This window comes from Anopheles stephensi, chromosome 2, assembly GCF_013141755.1.
Source record: "Anopheles stephensi strain Indian chromosome 2, UCI_ANSTEP_V1.0, whole genome shotgun sequence".
NCBI lineage: Eukaryota > Metazoa > Arthropoda > Insecta > Diptera > Culicidae > Anopheles > Anopheles stephensi.
Window position 1 is genome coordinate 44168631 of NC_050202.1, and position 20024 is coordinate 44188654.

The 20024-nt window shown below is 45.2% G+C and overlaps 3 protein-coding genes across 15 annotated transcripts in view; 2 read left to right on the forward strand and 1 right to left on the reverse strand.

Annotated features, from left to right (window-relative positions):
• LOC118507570 (tyrosine-protein kinase Fer) overlaps positions 1–11311 on the forward strand; it is a 47661-nt gene extending 36350 nt beyond the window's left edge. For 7 of the 10 annotated variants that reach the window (XM_036046204.1, XM_036046199.1, XM_036046198.1 and 4 more), the window contains 3 exons: positions 7941–8138; positions 8205–8814; positions 8886–11311. In XM_036046204.1, the coding sequence (XP_035902097.1) occupies positions 7941–8138; positions 8205–8814; positions 8886–9214 (1137 nt within the window). In that variant the 3' untranslated portion in view covers positions 9215–11311. Of the gene's footprint in view, position 1; positions 2090–3935; positions 5066–7940; positions 8139–8204; positions 8815–8885 lie in introns of those variants that run through there. The other 3 variants (XM_036046195.1, XM_036046197.1, XM_036046205.1) reach the window with 3 other exon arrangements.
• Positions 11312–11884: 573 nt separating this feature from the next.
• On the reverse strand, positions 11885–13646 carry LOC118507571 (translation initiation factor eIF-2B subunit alpha). Its single transcript, XM_036046206.1, has 6 exons — positions 13186–13646; positions 13021–13122; positions 12693–12949; positions 12498–12610; positions 12163–12433; positions 11885–12098 (listed from the first exon to the last, which is right to left on the reverse strand). The coding sequence occupies exons 1-6, from the start codon at positions 13208–13210 to the stop codon at positions 11952–11954; spliced, it is 915 nt and encodes a 304-aa protein (XP_035902099.1). The 5' UTR covers positions 13211–13646; the 3' UTR covers positions 11885–11951.
• Positions 13647–13727: 81 nt separating this feature from the next.
• Positions 13728–20024, forward strand: part of LOC118507572 (AN1-type zinc finger protein 6) — a 35858-nt gene continuing 29561 nt past the window's right edge. For 2 of the 4 annotated variants that reach the window (XM_036046209.1, XM_036046210.1), the window contains exon 1: positions 13742–13908. The gene's annotated coding sequence lies outside the window, so the exon portion shown is untranslated. Of the gene's footprint in view, positions 13909–20024 lie in introns of all 4 variants that reach the window. The other 2 variants (XM_036046215.1, XM_036046214.1) reach the window with 2 other exon arrangements.

Genomic DNA, 20024 nt, shown 5'->3' on the forward strand with positions numbered 1-20024 from the left:
TACTGCCGACAGTGGCGATCTTTTGTGTTCGTCCATTGCGTGTGATCGTGTGCAAGTTGCTTCCGGGGGTGATGATGATGATCATGCACGGCCCGCTTCTAACCCAATCCGGTCGGATGAGACCGGCGGTGTTCCTACGTACGCGGAACTCCTTCCCGACGGAAACGATTCCGACCATCGACTGTCGAACGTTTACGTGGACATGGAGGCGTGTCTGTTGCAAGAACTCGATGTGGGTCAGTCGTTTGAGTATACTAACATAAGTAGCTGCAGTCGCAAGCAGCCGCTGCTCGCATCCGCAGCGGACGAAAGCTTTGGCGAGTCCGATCTACCTAACCCCACTAACACGGATCATCGCAATGTGGCGCAGTACAGACGCTTGCGCACGCAGGGTAGCAGTGAGGACAGTGAGATGCATTTGCTTAACCAGCGGTACCACCATTACCGCGCGCCGGACGATCGGTATGATGACGATGAAGGTGGCAGTTGCACCACGGCGGATGACTTGAATGATTCGAAAAACAATCTGCTTCGGGAGGAAAGTTTCGATGACAACCAAAGACGGGAATTAGATGCAGCTATCGATGGTTCGTGGGCACAGGGATCCGCGGAAGAAATGGACGCCGATAGCAAGTATCTCACGATGCGGAAGGAAGGATCTTTACCTACCCTTGAATCGAGTCCTACGAAAACGATGGAGGATCAGTGGAAATCGTCGATCGAACGACATCTGGACAACATCGATGCGCTTAACCAGAAGCTCGACGAACATCAACGTTTGGCTGCCCGCCTGTCCGAAGAGTACGAATACATTCGCGTTCAAACGCTGCGCCCTGGAGCTGGGGTGCAGCAGCCGAACATTTCCAACCCCACCAAACCGCCGATGACGTTCGAGAAGATGAACAGTTTCCGGGAGAAGATCAAGCGTCGCATCAAAGGCTCGAAAGCGGAAACCGATAAGGTGGACCGTTCCGTGTCTCCCGATACACCGGACCAAGGGGAAAGCTTCTCGGGACGGCTGAGAAACCGTATCACAGCACACCACACTCAGCGACAGTTTCGTCTCATGAAGGACACGGACTCAGCCAGCCCATCCACCGATCGATCGCTAGCGGAACGCGTTACGAACAGTTCGTCTTCGGCCGGTCGCAAAAAGAAGAAACGCAAGGCATCGAAAGCGAACCGTACCGCCCTCCAAAGGCAGCAACGTGGCAGCGGTGGCGATGCACAACAGCGTCAACAAACATTCAATCCTCAGCTAGCATTTTCCGAAGACGAACTGCTAGCTGAAGAACATACCGGACCTTCGCCCGAGCATAGCAGCGGCGGCCCTAGAGCTGGTGGGCTCGGCACATCTTTCTCGCAAACAGTCCGTGCAACTTGGCGCGATCTGATCCATTCCACGAACAAGGTGAAGGATTCTTCCCTCAACCTTACCCTTCGATCGGACCGCCCGGAAGAAAAGCACGATCTGATAGTGGATCAGGATCGCCAAGGTTTGCTCTCGATACGGTTCACATTTTCCGATGGTGAACGGCAGCAGCAACTAGTTGATGGAATGACAGTCGGAACCGATTTAAATTCCACCGGGGACTACTGTGTTCCGCTTATTGCATCCCGCAAAGACGATAATAAGGTGCAAGATTCGGCGCAGGAGGAATCCCATCCGGAACCGTTGTCTACAGCTCAACGGGGTAACAAAGCGGCGGGACCCAGTAGTAGCTTGAAGAGCAATCTCCGTGATAGGCTGACAAAACTGGTGCACAAAAAATCCCCCAGCAGTTCATCTGTTCAGGCGGCAGGCCGGTGGACCACACCGGAAGTTTGCCGTACGTGCTCGAAAAGAATTGTGCCTCGAACGGGTGGTGCTGGTATGCATCCCAGTCGCACGGTGTTGGACTTTAGGAAAGAATTTCCCGAGATTGACATCTGCGAAAGTGGCCACGACGAGGGGGAAGGTGGTGGAACGCTTGACGTCCTGCAATGGCCGCTTTCGGAGATGATCAATCTAGAGTACGAAGATATCGATGTGCTAACGATCAAGCCCCATAAATTAATCAATCCCTCCGAGGGTGGCGTCAGTGTGAGTGTGAGTATTGTATGTGCATGTTGTTAGATCGCATGGGAACGACACTGCTTGTTAATGTGCATTACTACTGTCTGTTGTAGATTTTGGTTTATTTAATTCATCGTTATGATCGTAGTTTATTGAACGCTTTCTCTTCGTATGCTAGTTGCTTTCGAATTGTACTATAACTGTTAATTGTAAGAGCATAAAACGTTTCGATTCTGTTTATCTACTACTAACACGTTCTGTTGAATTAGTTCTTTATTATAAGTTATATACACTTTTAAAAAATACGCTCTTCTTCAGCCTTGACTGTGTTGGTGGATAAAAAGCACTCATAGCATCCTTTCATCGCATACCAACGAATCATAATGAGGGTCTGCGTTTTGACCCAAATAATTTTAAAGGATCACACCTGCACTGCACTTTCCCTCATCGCCGAAAAATTGAGTCCAATTGCACAATTTCCCCCATTCCGACGAAACGCCGGTATTTGTTGAGGGCCACCATCCGCCTTGACCAACCAAACGGTCTTATAGCAACGTTAGAACGAACTTGTCGTATTGCGCACATTTCTCCGCAAGCGTCTCCACTACTTATCACGCGAGATCAACGGAGACGGCTAGCTACTCACTACCATGTGACCTTTCCCGGCGGTGCAATCATCATCGTCTACCACGTTGACATTCACAGCTGACGGTTTTATCGAGCTGCTCTGGCTAGGCCCTTTTTACCATCGGTTTCCGATCTGAAGGGCAGGTTCAAACATTCTCAATTGCGATCGACGCTTTTAGAATCGACGCCCGCCCGCCACCGGAATGGGCCTCCCAAGCGAGGAGAGCGAGGGGAAAAAGGGGAGGAAAACGCGAAACAGCAGTAAATCAGACGCAAACATGTGCGCGCCTATGAACAGAGTTTCCTCCGTATCGTGTAATGATTTAATTTTATTTTTAATATGTTTACCGAGGAGCAAAACAAAAAAAACGAAGAGGCTCATCTCAGCTCTCTCTCTCTCACGGAGACTTACTCAGGCAGACAGTAAAACGCGCGTGAACACTACTGGCGTGTTGAAATCTGTGGTAAAGACTGAATCAGCGCAGCGCACGACATTAGCATGCCATCACAGATCACTGTAGTGTGCAAAACGTGTTTGATGCTGCAATCCCATCACGACGATGGGAATGGCAAGCCGGCTATCAAGAAGCATCATCTCGTAAAACAGGGCTGTCCGAACTGTGGCGTGTGAAGATCTGCAAAATATGACTAGATTTCGCGTAAATTCACTTAAAGATTTTTTTTGTTTTTTTTTTTAGAAAAGAACAGTCGAAAAGATGATCTCTATCTTAGGTTTTGATTAGATGCTCTGATCAGTTTCTGCTCTTCTTTGGGACTCATCGAAACATCTCGGCCTGCCATTTCTGGCTTTTCATGACTCAATTTAACCCTTAGCTCAATAGGCAGTCCTGTGTACGGGGCAGCGGTCTGAATGAGATTTGATCCCTCTGCCTGCCGATCTTGCTGTTTGAAGATCGCTATCGCCTCGGCTACCGGACTGCCCCATAAAAACTGCAAAATATGTTAATTATGTGCGGTACGTTTTTGTCAATCATAATCCAGATCCTTAATTTTTTTCAGTTCATGAGTCAGTGTTATTCCTAAATATCACCTGGCAATAATGCTATCTCTTTAGAGTCCTAAAACACATAGTTTTTGCTTCTTCTTCTTTTTAGCCGAACGACCATTTAAAGTCATGCCTGGCTTACTAGACTTATTGATACCGCATAATTGGACAGTCAGTTTTCATTATGACGGAACAGCCCAGAAAAAAAATCAAACCTCAGTCCTGCCGTGTGAAGACCGGCACCGCTCTCACATCTACCATTGAGCTCCAATATTTGTTTGTTTATGCTTTACAATTGTAAAATTCATGTAAATATCAATCCGAATGTCCTAGAAGTCGGCTTGAGCTCTCGTCTAATACTCAAATACTGTTCAGAAAGGTGGTTAAAATTAAAGACCAAATGCAACTGTATCTGGATGGATATTTGGCAAGCCATCTGGCCATCTGACATAGAGCTGCCTTGCAGCGAATAGCTTGGAGACCCCTGCCCTACAGAAAAAGTGGCTTTCCTATTTGCTCTCTTCGTCATCTTTCTTGTAGTGGTACGAGAGACGCTGGTCTGTGTTTGATAATTTTACTTCTATGTTTTACATCCCAATCGTCACTACAAACTATCTAAAAGCGTCCCGTGTTCTGAAACCTACACCCAGCAATAGTAATCCACAATGTAGCGGATTTTCACGATCCGTTTGAAAATTCCCTCCGGTGCTCGCTCTTTTTGCATCGCTATTCGATCGTGCAAACCCACGCTTAAGCAGCTCACGATCACCACCGCACACAGCATCTCTTTGTTTTACACGGCACTCTCTTTCTCATCGCGCTCGGCATCACTTTTACACGTCCCGATCCAGAGCGAAAGCAAAAAATGCGCACGATCGTGTCACCCCCGGTTATGACGGTCAGTGAAAAATGAGCTACCCCCATGAATAGTTGTGCGCGGCCGCATACAGGTTGTCTGCTCGAGTTCGTTTCAGATGTGCCTACCCACCCCAAAAAGGGCTCTTGGTGCCGGGATTTTACACACAAATTGAAGAATTCTACCTGATGCAACCGAAAATAACGGTCAAAGTTGCAATTACTAGACGCAGTGAAAGTGACTACATAAACGATCGTGCATCGATCGTGTGTGTGTGTGTATGTGCGTGCGAGAGTGTGCTTGTATGTGAGCAAATCGGGAAAATTATCAGTGCCGACTGCAGACAGAAATCTTCTAGATCCTGCGAGAAGAGTTTGCAAATTGCACAAAAATGAGCAGTACTGAGATCAGCACAACCGCCTCCACAACGTCCTCGTACGAAACCGATAGCGTCTATCACAACTTCCTGTTCCCGCCGCGGCCACCGGTGCGCAAGAAACGCATCCGAACGCTGCTGATGGTAAACATGGGTTGAGTGTGGAATGTAGAAAGTCATCTGCTAACAACGTGGCTACCAGGGTTTGCAGTAAGCTCTTTTCGTCTGATAGGGAACATTTTGGTCCGGTACAGTGGCATGAAATTTAACAGTTATGAAAGATTTGTTCACCTGATGAAGACAATTCGTTACCAACTTTGAAGTGGTCTTAGTCCGATTGTCAGAGAACAAAGCAGTTTCATAAGGACTATTCTGTGGATCAGCTATCAGTGTTCTACTCCAAAATGAGGCAATGCCAGTACCGATTCTGTAGGAAGTCTTCAAGAGTACAAGAACCCTCAGGAGTAGAGCAGAATTCAGGATGGATATCCTTGTCTTGAAAAGCTTTCCATTTGCTGCCAACATCCAATACCTCTTTTTAATTATAGTCTAGACGAGTACTTTACATTAATATGATGCTGTAAGTTACTCTAACCGAAAAATACTTGGACAGTCAAACCATGTGGCAAGGACTTGGACTTTCTAGATAATTTGATAATCAAGTGAGGACATCTGATTTACTTTTCCCATCCCTACTATCATGAATATGTGCGGACCTGGATAGCAGACCTCCACCATAGCAGCATCTTGTGCAAACCTCTTAGAAAATTTAATAACGGAACAATTGAAGCATAGTCCTTGGTTTGGAAAATCTGAGTTAGAAGCTCACAAAAATATGACCCTTGGAAGCTGCATACCATTATTATTATCAAGGCCACAAATGCATTTCGAACGTCCCATTGGCCAAGCGGCGAAAGTCATGTAGATGACTTTTAAAACTGCTGCCTTACCTCACCGTAAAGTAACGATCTTCCTTCGCTTCGCCTTGTGGCCTTCTGTTCAATCTCTTTTTTCGTTCGATTTTTTCCATACCCCAAAAATACTCCCTTCGTTCGTCATCGATGATGCCGTCAATGGGTGGAACCGTGCAATGTACGTCACACCATGTTGTCTGTGGTGGCGTAAAATGTGTGATCCTTGCATTCGTGGACAAAAAACACTGTACATGTGTATACATTTGGCTCTGTGGCCGGTCTGATTTCGATTCGTACGCGGCTCCGACCGCGTGGGTGGACGGTTGTTGTAGAAACTGGGCGAAGTAACTAAGGCGATGGTAAGCGTTCCCAACTCGATAAGTGTGTTGACGTGCGTTTCGGTGCCCCATCATTCCGTACTTCGCACGGAAGCGAAGCAGCAGACACCATTAAACATAACAATCATCTCATCCGTCTGTATCCAACATAAGTCCTTGCGCTTTGTTTTTTTGGTAGGGAAGAAACGTGAAGCTATAAAGAAAAATATTTCATTCGTCCTTTTCATGGCGCAAAGCACTCTCCAAATTTTAATCAAAACGGATTTTTGAGGACTTTTGAGGCCTGCAAATACTCTGAACAAAGAACATAAAAAATTGACTATATAAGAAGGTCAATCAAAAGGATGTGTACTGCTTGTCCTAATCTTTCCACAAACAACGTACACTTCTTTTGATTGTTCCCTGCCCTTGACATCGAATCGGACACAGGAATCTCGATACACATAAGCTTTTCCTGCCAATTCTTAATCCCCTTTGTCCGTCCACATTAAATATTTAAATCCAATTAAGCATTGACCTGAATGCGAATGAACAACACGCGTGACGTCACACGGTCGGCAAAGGACACATGGATACAGGAGGGAAAACTGATGGAAGTGCTTTCTTAAAACTTCCCTGGCGGAGAATTCACATTCCGTTCGCAAGGAAAATACCTCCGATCGATCATAATCAATTGTTTGATTATCGAGACACTCGGCTGTATCATGTTCATCGTGTGCCAACTTGGCATCGTTTTGAACGCGATTCCTAGTCTAGCTATATGTAGCCGACCATTTATCGTGCCCTGTTGCTGTACAAGATCATGCTAATAGGTGTTGCTTATTTCACGATCACGATCCATAGCGCTGACAGGCTTGTACACTATGGACGTTAATTGATGACCCGTTTGCAGTCGGTGTTCATAGAGACGGTTTTTCACGAGCACGACCATGGTGTAAAATTGCACTACGAAGTGTCCATCTTGGAGTTCAAACACATAGATAAATGATGGTATGGATGGACGATTGGTATCAGTATATTTCTCTGACCCTTTGGAGACAAAAACAAATCACCCACCACTTTGTTTGGCGCGCAGTTTTGTGCTATTGCTAGAATATGGACCATCGCTAGAATATGGACCATATCAAAAATGGTAAAAAGTCAGCTCCGATAACTACAAAGATCTTGAGATACTACAGCCAGAGGTTTCTTCTCCTCCTCTACATTCAATTTTAAAACATGGACTCTATCCTAATCTGTCGAAGATTTTTCGCCCATAAACTGTTAACGCCAATTAGACTTGAGGTGAGCTGTACCGGACATGGGAAGAACTTCGCATAAACACAGAAGCGCTGTTGTAAGCCGAGGCGAAGGCAGACGACGGTGATTATGATGATCCATCTCTTAACCTTGCAAAGGACTCAGATGTGCAATTCAAATGCGGAATCTGAAAGTAAACAATCACGACAGGTTGCCTACTGGTTTGTCAATAGATCTGTAGAGATCAGTCAGATATATCTATATAATCAGCCTTAAAGTGTCAATCTCATGACGTGATCGAAGCTTGACAACAGGGTACCATCCATAATTGTTTGACTAAATTTTAATAAATTTACATCCTTAACTCATTGGTTGATCACTCAGTTTGCTTTTGCTATCCACCAACAAGTGCAATGTCTGTAAATTCTTAAATATTTCCACTTTAGCACAAACACACATACACACACCAATAACCCAAATTGCTATGGCTTGTATTCATGCCCATGTCCTTAAATCAACACTTCGCAGATGACTCTCTCGACAAACCGTCCGCTGCATGAGGAGGAATGGTTCCACGGTGTTCTGCCCCGCGAGGAAGTGGTCCGATTGCTGCGCAACGAGGGCGACTTTCTGGTGCGCGAAACGACCCGCAACGACGAAAGCCAAACCGTGCTGAGTGTCTGCTGGAATGGACACAAACACTTTATCGTGCAAACGACCGCTGAGGTAAGAACTAACCGCGTCTAGCAGACTTTATCTCTTACTACTCATAACCGTATGGTCCTCCGACAGGGTCACTATCGCTTCGAAGGACCAGCCTTCCCGAGCATACAGGAGCTGATCGTACACCAATACCAGTCGGAGCTGCCCGTGACGGGCCGTTCCGGAGCTGTGCTACGCAAACCAGTGCTACGCGAACGCTGGGAACTAAGTAACGACGATGTGATTCTGCTGGACAAGATTGGCCGTGGCAATTTCGGCGACGTGTACAAGGCCAAGCTGAAATCGTCGAAAAACACCCTCGTAGCCGTTAAGACGTGTCGCATGACACTGCCCGAGGAGCAAAAGCGCAAGTTTCTGCAGGAGGGGCGCATCCTGAAGCAGTACGATCATCCGAACATTGTAAAGCTGATCGGCATCTGCGTGCAGAAGCAACCGATCATGATCGTGATGGAGCTGGTGGCGGGTGGTTCGTTGCTGATGTTTCTACGCAAGAATGCAAGCACGCTGGGCCAGCGGCAGATGATGGGTATGTGCCGGGATGCAGCAGCTGGCATGCGCTACCTGGAGTCAAAGAACTGCATCCATCGGGATCTTGCCGCCCGTAACTGTTTGATCGGCAATGAAAATATAGTAAAAATCTCCGACTTTGGAATGTCCCGCGAGGAGGAAGAGTACATTGGTAAGAAAACACCGAATATGCTCATCTTTGTTTCAAAATTATCAAACCTGTTTTTTCTGTTCTGTGTTTAGTATCCGGAGGCATGAAGCAGATCCCGATCAAGTGGACTGCACCGGAAGCACTGAACTTCGGCAAGTACACCTCGCTGTGCGACGTCTGGTCGTACGGTATACTGGTGTGGGAAATTTTCAGCCGCGGCGATACACCCTACTCGGGCATGAGCAACTCGATGGCACGGGAACGAATAGACGAGGGTTACCGCATGCCAACGCCCGAAGGTGCGCCACCCGAGATGTACCGGCTCATGCTCAAGTGTTGGTCGTACGAGCCGGAAAGTCGGCCACATTTCGACGAAATCTACAGTGTGGTGGACGCACTGCTACTCTGCACCAAGGACTGACGGCCGGTGGACACCACCATCGGGCTGAGTACAGCGAAAGCGAAGGAAGTCATCGGTGGATGGCCTGCTGCCCGTGGGCTGTGGAGCGAAGGGCTCACAATGCTGCAGCGATTAATTAATACCTCAGGTGGGGTGTAGTCTGCTGCAAAGAAACAACAAAATATGGTGGAGGACCAATCCCATATTGCCAATCGGTTTCCGTACTGCGGCTCCATACAGATAAGGCCAAGTGCAGCGCCAATGCTTGCACGGTTTTCTGCCTAGCTTTACATTGCGTTTTAAGCATCAAGCACTTTGCGAAATGCACTGGGAAAGAGAGATAGAGTGCGGGAGAGTGGTTCCGATTACAAAAACTTAAATTCTAAGATCAAGGTGCTTTTTGTAGCAACGAGCAGAATCTAATAAGTAGATAGTGAGAGCATGCTAGAGGACAGCCAAGTAGGAGAAAAACTGTTGGAAATTGCTATAGGTGTGTAGGTTATTGTGTACAGGGGTGTCTTTAAAATTGTGTAAAACGGTTGGCAAACGGATAGATGTATATGGGGTTGAGGTTGAGCTGAGTCTACGCCGCCGTGTGGCAGGAAACGATACGAACATTTTGGTTATTTAAATGTGAAACCCACTGATCTTTAACGTAAAGCAATAATAGCTTTGTGCTCCTAAAAGTTAAGACCGGCCTTTCCAAAATAGCTCTCAGATATCGAATGCTAAGTCCCTGTTAAAATAGACTTCAAATTAGGGTGAGAAGGTGTGTAGACCAGTGCTTCGAAGGACACCAAAATTGGACCATCTGATATCGTTAAGATCTGCACTGGTTAAGGTGCAGACAATCAGCCATCTTTGGGACCCGAATAGACTTGTTAAATAGGGGGACAATCCTGTAGAAGAACTAAAAAATATTCGGCTTCGTCCCTTTTCTCGGAACATCCTCAAGTTTGTCTGAGGATAGTATGCCATCTATATGAGGCACCACCATGGATTTATTCTAGGCTAGCAAACCCACTCATATCTAATTGTTTAGCGAAAAATGTTCACAATTTGACCCCGCTGAACTCACTATTCACCATTTCCGCTTATATTCCTGCCGCACGCTATAGCGAAGTAGCTCCGTCAATAACGAAGAAGAAGCACAACAACACAAAATAGGGTAAGCTTTAGAAAATGAGCCACGATCAACGACGTGCAGGAGCAGATGGGACTCGTATTTGAATCGAGTTTGAAACTGTGGTCAACATTTTTAAGGTAAGTATTTGAAAGTGTGTGAATGCGGGCATGTCCACGGAGAATTGAATGGCTGACGGGGAAAGCACAGAAGCGTTGGGAACGATGTGGAGTTGTAGAACTGTGGGATTATGTGAGCAACGTGAGCTTGCAGCAACGACGTGTGATAGTTGGTTAGAGAAATCGAGATGGGTTTATAGAAAGCACTAGAACAAACGCAAACAGACAGACGAATGGGAATGGAAGGAGTGTGTGTGTGTGACCACCAAACTAAATGAGGCCTGTAAAGATGAACGAAGCTGGAAAAAAGCGTCTCACGACACCGGACGCGAGTGTGTTCCAAAGTGCTTGTGTATTTATTGACAGTATACTCACTAATCTCTTCCTAGCAGTATCGCGCGCATATTGGCCATCGCACACAAAACTTATACTCAGCTTGAGGAGGGCGCATTGCAATCGCTTATCGCGAAGGGAATTATCGACCGAAATCAAAATCGAAAACTCGCAAGCAAACGGCATTTAACGCAACTGCAGCAACACCAACCCAGACAGGCAGTTAGGAGGCAGAATAGCAGATACGAAGAATACTCGTAACTGTGAAACGATGGTTTCCACACGGCTCTCGCACTATTTCCGACCACAAAGCACATTGTGGAGCACATTTTCACGCTACAGGCATATACATACATACTTGCATACAGAACTCGTTCACTTTTCGTCACATCTCTCCAATGGTAGGGCCACTTCCTTTTGGTTTTCTCCCTGTCTCGTTAACACAACAACTCATGTACTCACTTACCCGGAATGTTTGTGACGGGCTAAGCTAAATGTATCGCGATATTTACATAAATTAAACGTATAAGTTACACAAAATAACCCCACGAGTGCGTTTTAATGCGCCAATGAAAGAAAAGTGCCCTCTTCAATCCTCAATACCGCACAAGGTCGATCGCCACCGTATGCCAATCCAATATGCCCGCCCTTGTTAGGGACTCATCGAAGCCATCACATTTTGTGCACTTCTCGATCAATATAAACACCTTAAGAAAACTTTTTTGGACTGGTTTGTCTGGTGCTTTTCAAGCCTGACCATCCTATCGAAGCGAGGTGAATCTAATGCTCGTGCCCAATTGTGGAAAAAATTAAGTCACAGAAAGCCGGAAATGGCAGGCCGAGACCCCTCGAGGTTGTAGTGCCAAGGAAGAAGAAGAGCTTGTGAACTGGAAAGAACTTGCTGAGATGAAGTTTCAGGAGGACGCTCAAGGTGCGATCAGGTTAATTGGCGGTGTCACTCGATAGTCCACCATCATCATTTTAATTTTCGCCTCGCTAATCTCCATCCCGAGAATTTGTGGCGCTTTTCGGTTCTTTTCTTAAGCTGTTGGTACAAAAGTGGAGCCTCAAACCAACCATGTGCATGTCTGTCATCAGCGTATGCTAGCATCTCAATGAAGGTATCTACAGTAATTTTATTTTCATTGCCATTCGGCATCCATATTGGAAAATAAAAGCAACCCTACAGATACAATTTAATCAATTCATCACTAACCGCTGACGGGGCCAGAATGCCCAGGTCGGTAAAGAGCAAAGTAATGTATCCGGGTGGCGTATAGTCAACCATGGGGTGTACCTTTGTCGTGTCCTTTAAATTTTTCTTGTTGTACTGTGTGTGGAAGAAATAAGGCGCTATCATATACTTGCTCCTGTCTGTCAGTCTTACCACTTACCTTATACTCATTCGGTAGGTCCCGCTGATTGAGTGGAAACAGTCGACAGAATTTGAAGCTTTCCACCAACGCGTAAAACGGTTTCTTCATCTCCTTGGCACATATCGCCATCGTCACAGTGCCAATACGGTTGATGATGCCACCACTTTCAACCACACCTTCGGCACCGACCAGCACCATGTCCACCGTTTCCATCACGTACCCGATGGCCGTGTCAAGGATTAGCGTACAGTCGATACCGGCATTCTCCAGCTCTTGCACCATTTGCTCCCTGGAATAGAATTGAAACATGAACGTTCACTGTTCGTATACACATACGGATCACATGCTCTTACCCATGCTGATCCGGTGCACTGTGAGTAACAAACACGTGAAACCGTTTGTTATTCTGTGCGGCCAATATCAGCGCCTCCCGAACTGTTCGCGATCGTGCGTGTGTGAGAATTCGCTGCAATACGAATAGAAGGCAGACAAAAATTATACTAAATGATCTAAATGCAATATAGTGCAACAAGTCTCAAAACACGTACACATCCTTCGCTGATGAACGTGATGGCCTGTTTGGCAATTACGTTCCTACTTTCCAGCAGCTTCTCGAGAAACATTTTGCCACGGTTTAACATAATTTCTCGCACTTCGTCCATCGTTTTGTCGTCAAACTTGGCCAACGTAATGAAGCGTGAGAACAGTTCCGTCCCCGACACGACCGATGTCATCGGTTTATCCGTTTTACGCATCGCTCCCACCGCTGCCTGAAGAGTCGAATGAAACTCCTGCACAGTATCAACTGCAAATGGCAAACGTAAGTCAACTCAGTGACGAATTACGCTTATGCGTACAGTCATAGGGATAGCTTACATTTGGTCTTCTCCAGCACCATCAGCAGCGTTTTAATGGCCGCAATGCCAGGCGATATGGTATCATCCTTCTCCAGAATGCTAACAAAGTGCGATGCCACATCTGTAGAGCAAGAGAGGGCTTTTCTAGATACCAGTTCCACCAGTTAGTCGAATCTATACGTACCAAATTGCTGGGTTTCGTCCTTCATGATCAACTAATTTTGCCGATACAGTGTAAGATGAGAGTAGGGTCAACCTTTCCGTAGATTTCGATGGATAGATATTTTAATACACAACTTCGGTAGTGGGCAAAATCGCACAGAACGATAAATTCGGTATTGTGCAGAATGTGGCACCGTTGCCGTGTTGTTGTGTTTTTGACAGCGATTTGTGTTTGTTATTATTTCAAGAATGATAAAGCTTTGGTCGCAGTGCTACAATTTCGACCCGAAGTAAGGGAATGTGTTACAATAGATGGCGCTTTGTTATATTCACAGAGGTCAATTATTTGGACGATTAGAATGCAGAACTGTTCCGCAAAACTGAAACTTTACACAATCAGCCTTTAAATACAGCGTTAAGCTAGAAAAATAAACAAATCGAAATAAAGATTCAATCAAACTGTTGTGAATGTGAAACTACAATGACAGCAATGCGTTATCAACGATCAAATGTCATCTTTTCATAAATTGTTGCTTGGGAAGCAAAGAGGCGTTACGCAGCGTTACATGACTGCTGCTTGGCTGGTGAGGAGAGGTCGCTGTCACACGCGAGCATCGAGTTTACCCAAATTTTGACAGTGTTCGTGGACGGAAGGTTTCGTGCTCGGGTTTGCCGTGTCATCAAATAAATTGCGTTTTGGATCGTACGCTGATATCAATTTCCAATCTCCACAAAACCAGCAAAGGTACGTACGTAGCAAACTGCAGCAATTGGTATTACAGCACCACAAGCCCAGTCACAAATCGGGGCCAAAGAAAACTCGTCTCTCCTAGCTAGCCTTCCATTTTGTGGGTCGAAGAATACGAGAAGGTAGATTTCAACATGGCGGCCCTGTGGCTCACGATAGAAGGCGTACACATTTTCTATACGCCCAAGGACGATACGAGCTGGCCTTGGTTTCACACCGTTTTGGGGCCAATCCGTACGGATTGGGGTTTTTGCTTGCTGAAAATTTAATTGCTCCTTGACGATATTGGCAATATTGTTTGTGGTTTTGCAACATCCTCCCGTAAGCGAGAAAAATCGTCATTCTCTCCCCTTCCCTGCCCGTATCGGGCTTTCGTCTACAAGATTGCCTTTTTACAACGGGAGTGAAAGAGCGAACCACATTGGTTCATGTGCGGTTGTACCGCTCTATCGCATTGCGTGTAGCGAGACAGTAATCGAATATGCTGGTCCATTTGAGAGTTTTTTTTTCTATTTTCCTTCTTATGGCACACACAAGAAAAACAAAATCCACTGTCGTGTTGTAAGCCAAGTTTTCGTGATTTTCATAGCCAGCTTTCCGTGCCAAATCTATCGCGAATTTAGAAACCACGATCGATAAGATTCAACGTTTATTGCCAACATTAACGTGCCTGCTTTTTTGGTATTTTATTAATCTGTTTTCCTTTTCCTTTTTTCGTTTCTCCACAGGTAATACACATATTTTAATTGACACATCCATTATGACGCTTTGGATTAGCCAGTTTTCCTATTTGTGGTTATCGGGATGACTAACGGAACTGCAGGTGCAAGTGATATCGTGTAGAAAGGATTAGCATAATGGGACTGTGTCATTGCTGCTATCCGCGAGTGCAATACAAACAACAAATTACTACCACACACCCACACATCAACAAATTGTGCAACTGATCTTCCTGTCTCTTCGCACTAATTTCCAATCGCATTCTCGAAGACTGGCAAGACAGTACGCGTGCGTTCTGCTCCCGTGTGCTGTTGCGTGTGTGTGTGTGCGCTTGTATGAAGTAATGTAGTCATATACTACTAGCACTACTACTGCTGCTGCTGCTACTCATCTGCTTCCTTATCGTCGACATGTGTGTGTTGTTCGTTGCTATGGGATAGAGAGAGAAACAAACAGTGTCCGTTGTGCGCGCGTCAGTGTGCTTGTGTGCGAGAGACAGTGACTGTGTGTTTATGTGACGAAGTTTTATGTTGGAAGTTGGTATTTTATAGAAAGTGTTGTTTTCCCCGTATAACTTGTTAAACAATACGTAAACCGTTCAGTTGTTAGTTGTGTAAGTTTTACATCGAAATAGAAAAACAGCCATGCACAACCTAGTGGATTTTGTCTGCCACAACCTACTTTATCTCGTTTGGATGCGTACATCCGCTTTAAGGCGTATCGCTTTAAGTACCCTTTATTCGTTCTAAGCAGTTCGAGTCGAAACCACAGGCAACGGCAACAGGACTGTCTCTCTGTATCAAGGGTTAGGAATCATGCCCCGTATATTTTCCTTGTTTGGAAAAAAGCATTTCCTTTCGAGCTAAATGAAAGGAAAAACTCGAAATTAATCAAATAGCAGTGTGAATGTATGCGTGAATAAGTGTGCCCAGTGAAACACCATGGCGCTTAAGAGGTTTGGTGGGACATGCGCGCCACTTGACACCGTTTTTCTTCGTTATCTGATTTAATAGCGTTCATCGGTGAATGCGTCTCGTGTGTGTATGTGTGCTGTGGCTGCAAGAAACAGGAACGTAGAGGGAAAGGTCGAACGGTAAAAAAAAGGGAAAATACAGAGCAGCACACAATATTTTTGATGGTGGTCCCAACAACCTCCAGCCAACCCGCTGATAATGCAACAGCCCCTCCTGGGTAGCGTTTGACGAAGATTGGTGCTTTCTGTTTTTCTTGTAATTTTAGCACACCGATTTTCGATACTCTTCATTCGAAACCACAAGGAAACGCATTAATCCCCTACCAGGGTCAAACCAAATCCTAATCGGTCTTATCGCTCTTACCGGTTGATGTGGCTGTGCTTGAAAACCTCGCAGACACAGGCACTGTGCTTTTTCTTACGATAGGTGCATTAATTTTTTTCACGCAAAGGGGATGATAAACCGAAAGCGGTGTGTGGTTATTAAATTGCCTAGCACGTTTCAATAGCAAGCTGATTAGGGAGCACAGGAAACGAATGTTCCCTTGCAATTGATATGGTTCCGTTCAGCTGTGCTTGCTCTGCTGCACCTGTCATCTTGTCCCATGTGATTGCACATCACCACAGAAATGCATCGCGCGTCTGGTTGGTGTTGGCCTTGCGTAGATCACGTGGTAAAAGCCACACTCTGCACCGTGTGCTGCATTTGATCAGGCGTTTGAGTTCGCGACAATGGATATTTACTTTTTATTATTTTATTCATTAACTTAATTTTAACCAGTCGGATGCAAAAGCAATTGGTTACAAACTCGAATGGATAACGCTATTTAAAAGCTATTGTTTTTCAAAAACAGCCATAGCTGACATAAATGTCAAACCATACGCACGTGGCCCCACGCACAGCCGACTGAACGGCGGAGTCGACACGTGCGAATGAATGTGCCAGGACGGGGATAAAGCTACCATGTGCGTGTGTGTGTTTGTTGAAGTTTGGTAAAAAGTGTTGGAAATTTTCCATTTCCCCCCTAAAGCATTTCTTCCACAATCACGTGCCAACGCTTCGTGACCGATACAACCGTTGGCGAAGGCAGAAAAGTGACACACAACAAAAAAGTGGAGCAAAAATATGTGTTTAACTGCTTTTATTTAGCGACTTCATCGTGTGAACCCTGTTTTGCGAGGAAAATGTTTATCATCTCCTTCGACTCTGGCTGTGAACAGTATCGTTTAATAGTTTTCTCCTCTTTGATTTTATAGTGGGCGGTGTAGTTCTGTTTTCTGCCATAAACTTGCCACCCCCCCCCACCCCCCCAATAACATGAACGGGCACTTGTCTTAGTCTTCGAATGGCACAAGCCACTGAAACGCACGTATATGCGCAGCAGATGCCGCAGGATCTGACGATGGTTGGAAGAAACACGAAAAACTATGTTTCTGACATCGCATGAAAACAGGTTCTCTTCCATTCCCCCCGCCTAAGGCGCGTAACGATGACCCCTCTGCCTTAGGAAGACGCGAATGTGTGTGGTGCCATATTATAAAAGCAGCAACCTTCTTCATCAAGCCGCTCGTTAATCGTCAGAAACACACGTCTTCCTTCGCTCAGGGGCTGCAGGATGGCCGACTCCGCGATAATGCAGTTTTTTTTTAAAACGATGCTCGCACATTGTTTGCCGTGTGCCTTGGCTGCTCTGCATTAGCTCTGCATCACCGACATAACATGGCGAAGAAGAAATTAGTTGGTCCGGAACGAAAATTAATATAGCAGCAGTAGAATACGACCCGTGGCGTGCATACAGGCAAGTAAGCAAGCAAGCAGGCCAGACGAAGATCTTGCCAGTGTGTGTATATCTGAGATGCACAGGATAGCGATAGGGATGAGATATAATATAATAATTTCTTCACAACTCACACTCCCCCTATACTATAAAGTTCAAGGTTTTCTGCATACACGGCCGTCAGCACACAGCACGATTACGGATGCATAGCGAAAGAGATGCAGGAAATGGAGCATTATTTGCTGAAAGAGAGATATCGGATGGTAGGACAAGAGAGAGATACATAACAGAAGAAGAACCGCAGTATGGAAAATTATTGAAAATGTGGATTTACAGTTTCATCGATTTAAGTTGCAGAAGATGATTTAATCTTCGTGTAGTGTATCGAAATATCTATCAGCATATCATGCCCGGCTGAGATTGCTTACATGTTCCTGTAAATGTGAAAGACCAGCGCTGCTACCTAGAGCCAGAAATTAATTTTTGAGTCAAGATTTCATCCCAGTGCCTCTACGTCCTGCCTGTTGCATTAGATTAAGGGACTCTGATCCTCAAGAAATCCTGGAGAAATGTATATACCCTGGGCTTGAGTTGAGGTCCTTTCGTTTGTTCTTTCCGTGATGATAATTACTCGATCTCGGTTTGTATGTGCTAATGCAGACATGGGAATAGAGTTCAATGTTGAAGTGTTTCTCTAAGCAAAGCATAAAAAACACAGTAAGGTTTACATTAACCATTCAGTTAAGTAAATGCATTAATTAATTACTGAATATACCATAAAATGGTAGAATTTCTCTTAAAATTTGAGTAGGAGGTTACCGAGCGAATCTCGTCGGTCAAATTTCAGTCAAAGCAGCCAGAAATGGCAGACAGACATCATTCCAGGATTTAATGACTATGAGACAAAAAAAGTACGGTAGGATGCAAAATGGTTTTGCGATTATAGTTAAGAACAGATGAGTTGGTAAGCCATAACATTTTACTTAAATGTTTCGCTACCACGATTCTCAGATCATTTGTTAGTATTTGTAGTAATAGAATTTTGCCACATTATTTCTTACCAACACGTGGTGCTGTTATATGCAAACACACACACACAAACACACACATTCCGCTTATGCTCAATAATCGCCCATGGCTTCGTTAGACGTGTGATTATCCTACCCTCACACACAACCGAACTCACAATGCGGTTAACTTCCTCTCCATAAAAGCGTAAAGCAGAAAGGACGTTATTTTGACTTCTTTTTTATTAATGGTATGTAACTCGCATTCACGCATTCGTCTAACGAATAGAATTCAACGACCTCTGAAGGTCTTTTTCATTTATTATAACCTGCCGAAAAAAGAGCTGATGTAGAGTGTGTAGTCAGTAGGAAGGAGTCGGCTCCAAATAGTCGGCTGTTTTTTATGCTTTCAAACAAAGTATATGTAGGAAAAAGAGAACCGATTGATGCGCGTTCGCCCAGCCATAAGTAAACCGAATCCAACACCACTATCAAGACGGTAATCGTAACCCCTGTCCGGGTGTGTGTGTGTGCTAAGGAATGGAAGAATGAAAAGTTAAAAATTATTCCACGATGCAGCCGAGTTCCACTGTCAGAGAATGTTCGTGCGTTTCCTCCGTCTGATGTACGTGGACGATCTTGAACTTGCCGGATAAACAAATGATGCGGTTCAGTTGATCATTAGAAGGGAAGGAACTTCGCCCCCATCCACCTTCAGCCAGAGAGTATAAGCCATCGCGCCATAAACCGAATAAACTAACGTGCACATTCGCGTAAGGAAACGGAGAATACGTCGAGTGGAAAAGGTGTGAATTTTAAAATACATGCACTGGTAAAGTGTAGCACACAAGCAGCGAACATGCAAGATCGCACAAACGTTAATGAGCCCCGTATTCTACAGTTTTTAGTCCTTGAAGCGTCACTCGTGTTCCAGCGAGCGAACGGTAGTTTAGAGACGGAAAAGGGAGTTTGATTCTTGCTTCCGTTTCGTTCAGGAGCCGTATTCGCATATCGGCAGAAAAATACCGTTGCAACAAGGAAGCAGCCAATATTCATGTCTTTCTTTTATTAATCCGTGTCTAATAAGTCCATGTGTTTCTAGTGGTGATCGGTCGATTGCCTTCAGGCTGCAGGCACGATCGGATCGCCCTAGGTTTTGTTCGTCACGAATCATGTGTTCATATTCACACTTATGTATTTAGACTTCCGCATGTCCAAAGAACACGGCACAATAGCTGTGTTACTAATACACTTTGTATGCATACGTAAACACGTTCACTTAAACGTTATAGATGAATCATTCGCTTACGCTAGAGTATACTAATATATTTAATTTATTATCATTAGCTTGTTTGCTTGTGCAATCGTCATCGATTTACTTACTTATCAGGGGTTACAATTATTTCGCGGCCTTGGTTTACTGCAAAGATCATTGGTGCCGCTCCCGATCTAATGCCGTCGCCTTTCAATCTTATTTCTCGGTCTAAGTTGCGGACAAATCTTCCCCTTCACTCCACCTAAATTTTGCCCAAATTGTCTCTTGTGTGGCATGTCTTAGGCCTTCCGACAACGAGCCGCGTTGTCCAGTACCTTTTTCATGACACGACCAGCCCTGCGGGTCTAAATCTCATTCCT

Bases quoted from the DNA above. Each gene is read 5' to 3' on its own strand.
- LOC118507571 (XM_036046206.1), bottom strand. From the start codon at position 13,210: ATGAAGGACGAAACCCAGCAATTTG. The intron at 12,950-13,020 runs GTAAGCTATCCC...TGCCATTTGCAG, and splicing joins GGTGCTGGAGAAGACCAAAT to TTGATACTGTGCAGGAGTTT. The intron at 12,611-12,692 runs GTACGTGTTTTG...TTCGTATTGCAG, and splicing joins CGTTCATCAGCGAAGGATGT to CGAATTCTCACACACGCACG.